The sequence below is a fragment of the Rhinichthys klamathensis genome, unplaced genomic scaffold (assembly GCF_029890125.1).
Source record: "Rhinichthys klamathensis goyatoka isolate OS25496 unplaced genomic scaffold, OSU_Roscu_1.1 h1tg000962l_1, whole genome shotgun sequence".
Lineage (NCBI taxonomy): Eukaryota > Metazoa > Chordata > Actinopteri > Cypriniformes > Leuciscidae > Rhinichthys > Rhinichthys klamathensis.
Window position 1 is genome coordinate 35,001 of NW_026607280.1, and position 12,500 is coordinate 47,500.

Genomic DNA, 12,500 nt, shown 5'->3' on the forward strand with positions numbered 1-12,500 from the left:
TAGAAGGTGTGAGGGGATGGGGTCTAGAGGGCAGGTGGTAGGATGACTGGAGAGGAGAAGTTTAGATACTTCTTCCTCGGTTAGTGGAGTGAAGGAGGAGAGAAGGTTATTGGCTGTGGGAGAGGTTAGTCTGGGTTCCTGTGCTGAGAACAGACTGCTGATAGTGGTAGTTTTGTTAGTGAAGAAGTTAGCAAAATCATCAGCAGTTAAAGAGGAGGTGGGTGGTGGTGGAGGTGGACAGAGGAGAGAATTGAATGTCTTGAACAGTGAACGTGTGTTAGAGGCGCTGTTGATCTTGTTGTGGAAATATGAAGATTTTGCGGCGTGAACGTCAACAGAGAAGGCAGAGAGCAGAGATTGATACCTACTGAGGTCAGATGTGTCTTTTGATTTGCGCCATTTCCTCTCCGCTGCCCTGAGCTTGGTCCGGTGTTCACGAAGAACCTCAGATAACCAGGGGTTAGAGGGAGTGGTGCGTGCTGGCCTAGAGGAGAGAGGGCAGATATTGTCTAAAGAAGAGGTTAGGATGGAGCATAAAGTATCCGTTGCAGTATTCACATCCAGAGATGAGAAATGTGAGGGTGAGGGAAGAGAAGATGACACAGCAGAGGAAAGATGGGATGGAGAAAGTGAGCGCAGGTTTCGTCTGAAAGTAAATGGTGGGGAGGTTGGTGGAGCATGGGTAGTGAGTTGTAGATTGAAAGTAATGAGGAAATGATCTGAAACTTGGAGAGGTTTCACCAAAATGTTGTCTGTGATACAGTTGCGTGTGTAAACCAGGTCCAGTTGGTTGCCTGATTTGTGAGTACCGGTGGTGATGAGCCGTTTGAGATCAAAAGAGGCTAGGAGAGAGATGAAGTCTGTTGCATACGGCTTCGCTAGGTGAATGTTGAAATCGCCAAAGACTACAAGTGGGATGCCATCCTGAGGGAAAGAGGACAGCAACACATCCAGCTCTTCTACAAAGCTTCCTAGTTGACCTGGGGGGCGATAAATAACTACAATATGGATCTTCATGGGAGTTGTAAGTGTAATAGCATGATATTCAAATGAGTTGTTATTGCATAGAGAAGAGAGAGTTGAATATTTCCAATTGTTAGAAATGAGGAGACCAGTGCCCCCACCCCTCCCGGACTGGCGAGGTGTGTGAGAGAAAGAGAAGTTGTTAGAGAGAGCAGCAGGGGTTGCTGAGTCTTCTGGACGGATCCAGGTCTCAGTCAAGCCCAAGATATTAAGAGTAGAATGAGATGCAAAGGCTGGAATGAAGTCAGCTTTATTGACTGCTGATTGACAATTCCATAGACCCATAGAAAGAGTCAGAGGTGAGTGTGAGGATGAGAGAAACGGGCGCAGATAAGCAGTATTGCGCTGCCTTCTGTGCGTGGTGAGAGAGCGTTGTCGAGAGACAACAGGAATGTGTTCAAAGCACATAATGATAATGGGAAATAAGATAAAGGTAGGAAAGGAAAGGGTGAAGAAGATACTTTAAGTGCCTTGCAGGTGTCCTTGCTCGGTGGAGTCGCGCAGGTAGAGTCGCAGGTCTTTACCCGAGTCGGTCTTCACATGAGGAGGCTGAACACGAGAGCTGAATGCTTCCGCTGACGCTTCCGCGACAGCGCGCACACTACATAGAAATAATGCTATAAATCGTCTGAGTGAGGACAGCTGTGGTAGCCCTTGCAATTAGCACAGCGAAAGCAAGTATCCCGACAATGGCCCAAATCGAAACTAGCTGTTATGAACAGCAATACTTAAGTGCTACAATAACAAACAGACTCCAACCCTTAAGACGGCAGATATTCAAAATAGGAACGCGACTAATTAAAATAAAGATATTTAGTGAAGATAAAAATTACAAAGAAGCAAAGAATCGAAAATAGCCCTACTTACTTGACAAATGGTAAACAGAGCAACAGGAGAACTGTATATTAAGAAAAAACAACTTACGCGCTCTTGACGTTCTCACCGAGGACGTCTCACAAATAACACTTGTGTAGTTTTTTGTCAGTGTTTATTTAAAAACATCCAATTATGCCGAATATACGATGGTAAATATTTAATATATGAGTTGTCAATACAATATATAACAGTACTATAGAAAAGAGTTGAGTCAGTGTGTAGTACAGTGGAGGACCAGCGGACACGCCCCCACAGCGGACACGCCCCCACAGCGGACACGCCCCCACAGCGGACACGCCCGCACAGCGGACACGCCCCCACAGTGGACACGCCCCCACAGCGGACACGCCCCCAGCGTTTGAGAGCAGAGAATAATGCTCATTTTTTCAAGATTTTGATAGCTTATTTTATGTACTTGCCGGCTTTTTTTATCATTCAAATTTGGCTGGGTGGCTAATAACACATTTTTCTGTGGTGTGACAAACTCAGAACACATACTTAATTTTGACTTTACAGGGACTTTCACTCGCTAGGGTGTGGAACTGAGAAAAATGACTTTAAAGATTTTTAGTTGTCCCGCCAAATTAATTATAGGTAGGACACTGAAAATCTGGCAATTAGATGTTTAAGTAATGAAAATGATCTACATAAAATTTTGAGCTCAAACTTGACTTTTGACCACTATTTTAAAGTTACTGTACTCTGCCTTTGTATTGTCAGCAAAAAGTGAGAAGTCATGCCAAGGCAAAAGGCCGTAACTTCCACATTATCAATATTTGGTTGCTGATCACCATTAACAAAATCATTATAGTAACACCTGTATAAAATCTAGTGATCATAGCATTTATTTTGTATGATTTACAATTACCTATAGCCTTCTACTTATTGTGCTTAGGTTGCCTTCTGGTGGCCCTATTAATACATTAGACATTACGAAATTCCTCCGTAGCGGTAAAGATTAAAGAGAATCTTCAAGTGGTACCGAGTGGCATAAGACTTGCTAAACACGCGTTCAAAATGATCACGATAAAACAGATCATCGCGCAAATTCGACCCGGAGACTGGTTTATAGCGGTGGATCTGAAATGGCGCTTTTCCACTGCACAGTACCAGCTCGACTCGCCTCGGCTCGCCTTTGTTTGGTTTGTTGCAAGTTGGACCTGTACCTGCTTTCGGGTACTTTTTTTGTATCACCTCCGGCGAGGTTCTGAGCGAGCTGAGGCGATACTAAAATGTGACGTGAAAACAATGCCGACTGCTGATTGGTCAGAGAGAATCGTCACTATTCACTGCGTCATCATTGTACGCGCCAGATGGAGTATCCAGAATAACCCCGCCATTTTTAAATAGTTTGGCCAGAGATAGTTACTAAACTTACTACTATTATTATGGCAACTCGGATGAATACGCCGTGGTCAAACGAGGAGGTGCAGACTAGATTCGTATCCTCGCGTATAAGATTACGTCACGGCAGTTTCCTGCGGCGTCGCTATGACGACCGGGTGGTCTGGTAATGGAAACCGGAGCGAAAAGTGAGCCGAGGCGAGCTGGTACTGGTAATGGAAAAGCGCTAAAAGACAGTGGGGGACAGTGGGGGGGACAGTGGGAGGACCAGTGGGGGGACAGTGGGGGGACAGGGGGGGACCAGTGGGGGGACAATGGGGGGACAGTGGGGGACAGTGGGGGGACCAGTGGGGGGACAGTGGGGGACCAGTGGGGGCACAGTGGGGGGACCAGTGGGGGCACAGTGGGGGACAGTGGGGGGACAGTGGGGGACAGTGGGGGGACAGTGGGGGACAGTGGGGACCAGTGGGGGACAGTGGGGGACAGTGGGGGGACAGTGGGGGACAGTGGGGGACCAGATGGGGGACAGTGGGGGACCAGTGGGGGACAGTGGGGGACCAGTGGGGGACAGTGGGGGGACAGTGGGGGACCAGTGGGGGGACAGTGGGGGACCAGTGGGGGGACAGTGGGGGGACAATGGGGGACAGTGGGGGGACAATGGGGGACAGTGGGGAACCAGTGGGGGGACAGTGGGGGACCAGTGGGGGGACAATGGGGGACAATGGGGGACAGTGGGGAACCAGTGGGGGGACAATGGGGGACCAGTCCGCTTACAGACTTGAGGAAGCAGAGTGAAGTTCAGTGAGGCTTCAGAGCTTCAATAAAGGTTCAGCACATAGCTTGTGTGTGTGCGTGTGTGCGTGTGTGTGTGTGTGTGTGTGTTCAGATGTGTCCTGTATGATGATGATGTGGTGTGTGTGTGTTTAGATGTGTCCTGTATGATGATGTGGTGTGTGTGTGTGTGTGTGTGTGTGTTCAGATGTGTCCTGTATGATGATGATGTGTGTGTGTGTGTGTGTGTGTTCATATGTGTCCTGTATGATGATGTGATGCGTGTTCTCACACACAGGGGGCGCTGAACATCAGCGAGCGCACGATCCCTCAGCCCAGAGCGCTCCAGCTGTCTGTGGAGAAGCTGAGCAGAGACGCTGCCTTCCTCATGGACTGTGGCACAGTGAGTACACACACACACACAGACACAGAGACGCTGCCTTCCTCATGGACTGTGGCACAGTGAGTACACACACACACACAGAGACGCTGCCTTCCTCATGGACTGTGGCACAGTGAGTACACACACACACACACACACACATACAGAGACGCTGCCTTCCTCATGGACTGTGGCACAATGAGTACACACACACACATGAGCGAACAATCTCAACAATCGGATATTACACAACTTTTCATCGCATAAATAATGAAATCTTGATTTGAAAAGAGAGCGCTTTAAAATCTATCCTGTTTAATTGTCTTATAATCCATTACAGTGTACAAAACAATCATTCTAGCAGCAAGATGAAGACTTGAACAATATGAGTGAGTTCAGCATTTGTCTCTTTCAGGTCCTGTATCTCTGGATTGGAAGGAACTGTAACCCAGTTTTCCTCACGCAAGTGCTGGGAGTGGAGAGCTACGCTGCTGTTCCTCTCAACATGGTACCTGATGCGCACTACCTGACGCACACTACCTGATGCGCACTACCTGACGCACACTACCTGATGCACACTACCTGACGCACACTACCTGATGCACACTACCTGACACACACTACCTGACGCACACTACCTGGCGCACACTACCTGACGCACACTACCTGGCGCACACTACCTGACGCACACTACCTGACGCACACTACCTGGCGCACACTACCTGACGCACACTACCTGACGCACACTACCTGGCGCACACTACCTGGCGCACACTACCTGGCGCACACTACCTGACGCACACTACCTGATCCGCACTACCTGGCGCACACTACCTGACGCACACTACCTGACGCGCACTACCTGACGCACACTACCTGACGCACACTACCTGACGCGCACTACCTGACGCACACTACCTGATGCACACTACCTGACGCACACTACCTGATGCACACTACCTGACACACACTACCTGACGCACACTACCTGGCGCACACTACCTGACGCACACTACCTGATGCACACTACCTGACGCACACTACCTGATGCACACTACCTGACGCACACTACCTGGCGCACACTACCTGACGCGCACTACCTGACGCACACTACCTGACGCACACTACCTGACGCACAGTACCTGACGCACACTACCTGACGCACACTACCTGACGCACACTACCTGACGCACACTACCTGATCCGCACACTACCTGGCGCACACTACCTGACACACACTACCTGGCGCACACTACCTGACGCACACTACCTGACGCACACTACCTGACACACACTACCTGACGCACACTACCTGACGCACACTACCTGACGCACACTACCTGACGCACACTACCTGACACACACTACCTGGCGCACACTACCTGACGCACACTACCTGACACACACTACCTGACGCACACTACCTGACGCACACTACCTGACGCACACTACCTGACACACACTACCTGGCGCACACTACCTGACGCACACTACCTGACGCACACTACCTGAAGCACACTACCTGACGCACACTACCTGACGCACACTACCTGACGCACACTACCTGGCGCACACTACCTGACGCACACTACCTGACGCACACTACCTGGCGCACACTACCTGACGCACACTACCTGACGCACACTACCTGACGCACACTACCTGGCGCACACTACCTGGCGCACACTACCTGACGCACACTACCTGACGCACACTACCTGGCGCACACTACCTGACGCACACTACCTGACGCACACTACCTGGCGCACACTACCTGACGCACACTACCTGGCGCACACTACCTGGCGCACACTACCTGATGCACACTACCTGGCGCACACTACCTGACGCACACTACCTGATCCGCACTACCTGGCGCACACTACCTGACGCACACTACCTGACGCGCACTACCTGGCGCACACTACCTGGCGCACACTACCTGGCGCACACTACCTGACGCACACTACCTGGCGCACACTACCTGGCGCACACTACCTGGCGCACACTACCTGACGCACACTACCTGACGCACACTACCTGGCGCACACTACCTGACGCACACTACCTGGCGCACACTACCTGGCGCACACTACCTGGCGCACACTACCTGACGCACACTACCTGGCGCACACTACCTGGCGCACACTACCTGACGCACACTACCTGACGCACACTACCTGGCGCACACTACCTGACGCACACTACCTGACGCACACTACCTGACGCACACTACCTGATCCGCACTACTTGGCGCACACCACCTGACTCTAACACTACCTGACGCGCACCACCTGACGCTTACACAGGGTGGCCGCGGGTCCTTAAAAAGTCTTAAATAAAGTTTTCCTAATAAAAGGCCTTAAAAAGTATTAAAATGTCTTAAATTCAGATTCAATGGGTCTTAAATATTTCTGGTCACATTACCGCTAACATTTCTCCAGTGTGGCGGACCCAATGTCCGTCAAATAACCAGTGAAGCATCGAAGCGGGAAAATTCACGTTTATTTTTACGTTTCTGTCAATCTGAGGTGTCGTTGCCACAACGCGTTGCGTCACTTGCGTCAAGTTGCGTGTCTTGCTTGGGACGAGGGTCTAAAACTCTGGAGTAATGTATGGACGGCAGGCGTAACCGTAGCAAAAGTTATGTGTTTTAAAATGACAATGCACTAGTGTAAACATAGGTATTCCACAGTCTGCTCGGGAACTGATGTTCTCGAGCCAAATATAGTTATTTCAGTGAGTATATTGCTCGACGGCAGGAAGGAATGAACAAAACTTTTTTTTTTTTCAATAATAAAAGGTAGTGCGTCGATTCAATTAAAAATATTACAGAATTCATTGAAGCCTGTTTGTAATGTATAATACACCGACCAATCGTTATCTGGCACAAGAAGTTAAAAATGTCATTAGACAATGTGAAGTGGAGCGGTAATTTTCCAGTCATTCATAAATCGTTTGAAAATAGATGGACAAACGAATTAACATTTATGAAGTGATCTGAATTAAACAATGGATGTTAATTGACTACAAAGCACTGCACAAAACCAGCACCAAAAGTCACATTACTGGTAAGTAGGCCTAGCCTAGAAATCTAGACGCACCCTAGTGGCAGCGAAAATTATTTCGCCGCCAGTGTGGTCTAGCAACTCTCCATAGGCTTTTGAGCTGGAAAAACCAAAGACTGGTCAGGCCAATCACATCGTGTATAGAGTCGGCGGGCGGGCTTAACACAATGACGGCACAGTTCATGACATTCCGCGTGATTTCCATAGGTGATTTCCCTGCTAGTTGAAAACAATGAAGATGCAGCGGTCTTTCGAATCGGCTTTGGCCGCGACTCTGGAGGACTTGGAGTTAAGAGAACGTCACTTAAGTCATTCTTAAAAAAGGAAGATGTGTTCGGAGTTTTGCCGTCCTGATACGGCAAAAGTTTAATATACCAATGAGCTCCGCTGGTGGAAAAACGCATGGGACTCACTCATCCACAACCGTTCGTTGCTCTGGTTGGTTGTAGCGCTATCCTATTGCGTGCAGAGGGATTTCGAAAGGTAACCGTTTATCCCGCCCCTCGGATTGAGTCATGTCAATGGAGAGTTCCCAGACCTAACATCTTGATGTAGGTCTGGCATGCCAGGCTAAAGTAGGCCTAGTATTAAAGTCACTTTTTATTTAGTCTATGTATATTGATGCGTTTACCATTTAATCAAACTATCATAGTTGGTTAAATGAAACACAGGCGCGACCTACAGGCCTATTGTGTGTAGTCTCTTAGTCTTATGTGATCAAGCCTGCATTTATTTGATCAAAAATACAGAAAAATATTATTACCATTTAAAATGTTTTTCTATTTTAAAAATATCATTTATTTCTGTGATACAAAGCTGGATTTTCAACAGCCATAACTCCAGTCTTCAGTGTCACATGATTTTTCAGAATGTCAGAAACAATTTTTTTTAACCTGTGATACTTTTTTCAGGATTCATTGATGAATAAAAAGTTTAAAAGAACAGTATTTAATTAAAATAGAAGGTCTTTACTGTCACTTTTGATCAATTTAGCACATATCAAAAAATAGCCCATTATTTATTTTAATTTTTTAAAAGAAAAAAAATATTACTGACCCCAAACTTTTGAACGGTCGTGTATATTGGTACAAAATATTTCTATTTTAAATAAATTTTTCTTTTTTTTAACTATAAAAAGTATCAAAGGTTATAAGTATATTATAATAGTAGTTATATATTATAAATTGTGGAAATATTTCACAATATTACAGTTTTTTCTGTATTTTAGATAAAATAAATGCAGCCTTGATGAGCATAAAAGGCTTCTTTCAAAAACATTAGTGTCCAAACTTGTGGCCGGTACATAAATTTTTTTTATATATATACACACATATATATATACTGTGTATATATATATACACATATATATATATATATGCCCCTTTTTACATTTGAGCCCCTGCCCCTGAGGAACTCGATCTCTGCACGTCCCTGATAAACAGCGATTGGTAATGTATTTCTGGTAGCGCTGTTGAGACTCGCTGCCTGTCTCTGTGAGAGATTTTATAGTGAGAAATCAAAACAAATGAGCATAACAGCACACATAAAAAAACTCACAGAAGATAAAACATACTACAGTAAAAACTCAAAATGTTTAGTTTTTTGTTTATAAAATATCATAAAGTTAAGTAACATAACATGATGGAGCTATTTTGCTGAATCTTCTCACGATTACAAATGTTACATTGATTCATATTGATTCATACATTGAAGCAGTTCATATTAAATTACTTCAATTACTTAGGTTAAATATTACATATACGCATGTAATAGAATGTGTATTTTCATCACAGGTTTGGTCTTAAATTGTATTCAAAGTGGCATTAAAAAGGTCTTAAAAAGTCTTAAATTTAACTTGTTTATATCTGTAGACACCCTGTTACACTACCTGACACGCACCACCTGGCGCACACTACCTGATACGCACTACCCGGCGCACACTACCTGATACACACTACCTGGCACATACTACCTGGCACATACTACCTGACGCACACCACCTGACGCACACCACCTGACTCTTACACTACCTGACGGACACCACCTGATGCTTACACCACCTGACACGCACTACCTGGCGCGCGCACTATCTGACGCGCGCACCACCTGACGCGCACTATCTGACGCGCGCACCACCTGACGCGCACTACCTGGCGCACGCACCACCTGACGCGCACTACCTGGCGCACGCACCACCTGACGCACACTACCTTACGTGCCCTAGCTGGCGCGCACACTACCTGATGCGCACCACCTGACGCACACCACCTGACGTGCACTACCTGACTCTTACACCACCTGACGCGCACTACCTGGCGCGCGCACCACCTGACTCTTACACTACCTGACGGACACCACTTGACTCTTACACCACCTGACGCGCACCACCTGACGCGTATACCTGACGCGCACTACCTGACTCTTTGGCTGCATTTACACTGCAGGTCTTGATGCCCAAATCCGATTTTCTGACTATATCCGATGCGAATAAAATTATCCAGTGTTTTGCTTTCCATAATATTTTTTAAAAGTCAGCAAAAAAGTCAGCAAAACATTGGTCTCATACGGCGGGGAAAAAAGAGGAGAGCCCTTGTTGGCACTGTAGCCAGGAGCGCTTAAACCCGTGCCTCCCCATATCTCGTGAAATGTCTTCAAACACGGATTTATTCCTGTAACAACCCTGCATTTATTGCCTGCTGTCTCTTCGCCCCAAACACTCAAAATACATGAAACCTACGCACACCACCTGACTCTTACACTACCTGACGGACACCACCTGATGCTTACACCACCTGACACGCACTACCTGGCGCGCGCACCACCTGACGCGCACTACCTGGCGCACGCACCACCTGACGCGCACTACCTGGCGCACGCACCACCTGACGCACACTACCTTACGTGCCCTAGCTGGCGCGCGCACCACCTGACGCACACTACCTGACGCGCACACTACCTGATGCGCACCACCTGACGCACACCACCTGACGCACACCACCTGATGTGCACTACCTGACTCTTACACCACCTGACGCGCACTACCTGGCGCGCGCACCACCTGACTCTTACACTACCTGACGGACACCACTTGACTCTTACACCACCTGACGCACACCACCTGACGCGCACCACCTGACGCGCACTACCTGACTCTTTGGCTGCATTTACACTGCAGGTCTTGATGCCCAAATCCGATTTTCTGACTATATCCGATGCGAATAAAATTATCCAGTGTTTTGCTTTCCATAATATTTTTTAAAAGTCAGCAAAAAAGTCAGCAAAACATTGGTCTCATACGGCGGGGAAAAAAGAGGAGAGCCCTTGTTGGCACTGTAGCCAGGAGCGCTTAAACCCGTGCCTCCCCATATCTCGTGAAATGTCTTCAAACACGGATTTATTCCTGTAACAACCCTGCATTTATTGCCTGCTGTCTCTTCGCCCCAAACACTCAAAATACATGAAACCTCCGCATTGCTCCACTGTGTGTATCCTTCGTCCTCCATCGTGCCTATAGGGATCTCCCAGTCACGTGACCCCTAGCCGTGTGTCAGCCATTTTGACGGAATACATCAGTCAGCTACTCAGTGGCAATCGTGGCAATGGATCTATTATTAGGGTGGGCCACCCCTAATAATAGATCCATTGCCGTGGGTAATATATATTATAAGTATATTATTATACTAATAATATAATTATTAGTATATTATTATAATATAATTATTAGTAGCTATAATTATTATACTAATAATATAATAATTTAATTAGCCTAAATATTGCAATACTTTGCGCTACAGTATTGATATAATTGCGTGTATAATATGGTGTAATAATAAATTATTAGTACAGTAAAACTTATCGATCGTCGATTAAGCAGGTTATGCGCGTACGTGCTGCTCAACCGGGAAACATGTAAAACGAGCGCGCCGGGCGGCCGGAGTTGTTTGGGACCATTTTACACCCCATCATGACTAAGTTTGTGTGTGCATTCGCAGCCTTTTGTTTTGTGCAAATACAAATTGTAATATTGTGTGTATTTTGTGTAGACCTATCTATTTCTGATTTAGGCTTATCTCAGGATGCATTTGGTTAAGAATTAACACTGTAGTAAGAGTACGATGATCAGCTTCAGCGCGCGCAGCTCAAACTGCAATTCACGACTAATAATGACTATGATTGGGACTGGCCTATTACATAACATTATAAAGAGAATAATAATGTAATAAAATATTGTGAATTATTCGGGTTTAGTTGCCGTGTTTCATCGCGTTGCTCCAGGAAGAGCGCGTCCACAACATGAGTCATTTGAATGGCACGTAACTTAGTTCGTTCACTTTTGCATTCGCATCATTTTCTGCAGATATAATTTGTAATATTATGTTTATTTTTTATACATCTGATTAATCTCATATAGGATGCGTTTCTTTGACGCACTACGAAGTGCTCCAGTTTACTGGTGTTCATTCAGCGCGCAGCAATGCACGACTAACAATTCCTTTTGTTTGATCACGTATCTGAATTAACGCATCCAACTGCACAGCATCGCTCGGGCATGATAGGAATATTTCGCGACGAGCTGTAGGCCTATTATCCTTCTGTCTATTGTATTATCACCGGAGGTCTAGCATTTTCTATTCCGTCAAAATGGCTGCTCCATATGGCGTGACGTCACGCGTGACGTCCCTATAAGAAGTCATGTGATCTCAGTTGGTGGTGTCCACCTGAGTTGACGTCACTTTTTTAATGACGTACGACTCGCATTTACTGGGGAATATCCGATTTGTCTGCTTACATGGCACACGCAAATGCAGTTATCCAATTCATAACCGATTTATTACCACATATGAGTGAGGCCTGAATCCTTACTCTTACACTACCTGACGCACACTACCTGACGCACACCACTTGACTCTTACACTACCTGAAGCACACTACCTGACGCACACCACTTGACTCTTACACTACCTGACGCACACTACCTGACGCACACCACTTGACTCTTACACTACCTGACGCACACTACCTGACGCACACCACTT

General features: G+C 46.6%; 1 protein-coding gene across 2 annotated transcripts in view; it reads left to right on the forward strand.

The window, feature by feature from the left end:
- The window catches only part of sec24a (SEC24 homolog A, COPII coat complex component), a 42,456-nt gene that overhangs the window by 26,955 nt on the left and 3,001 nt on the right, over positions 1-12,500 (forward strand). For both annotated transcript variants that reach the window (XM_056244338.1, XM_056244337.1), the window contains 2 exons: positions 4,313-4,417; positions 4,812-4,904. In XM_056244338.1, coding sequence (XP_056100313.1) covers positions 4,313-4,417; positions 4,812-4,904 — 198 coding nt within the window. The remainder of the gene's footprint in view (positions 1-4,312; positions 4,418-4,811; positions 4,905-12,500) is intronic.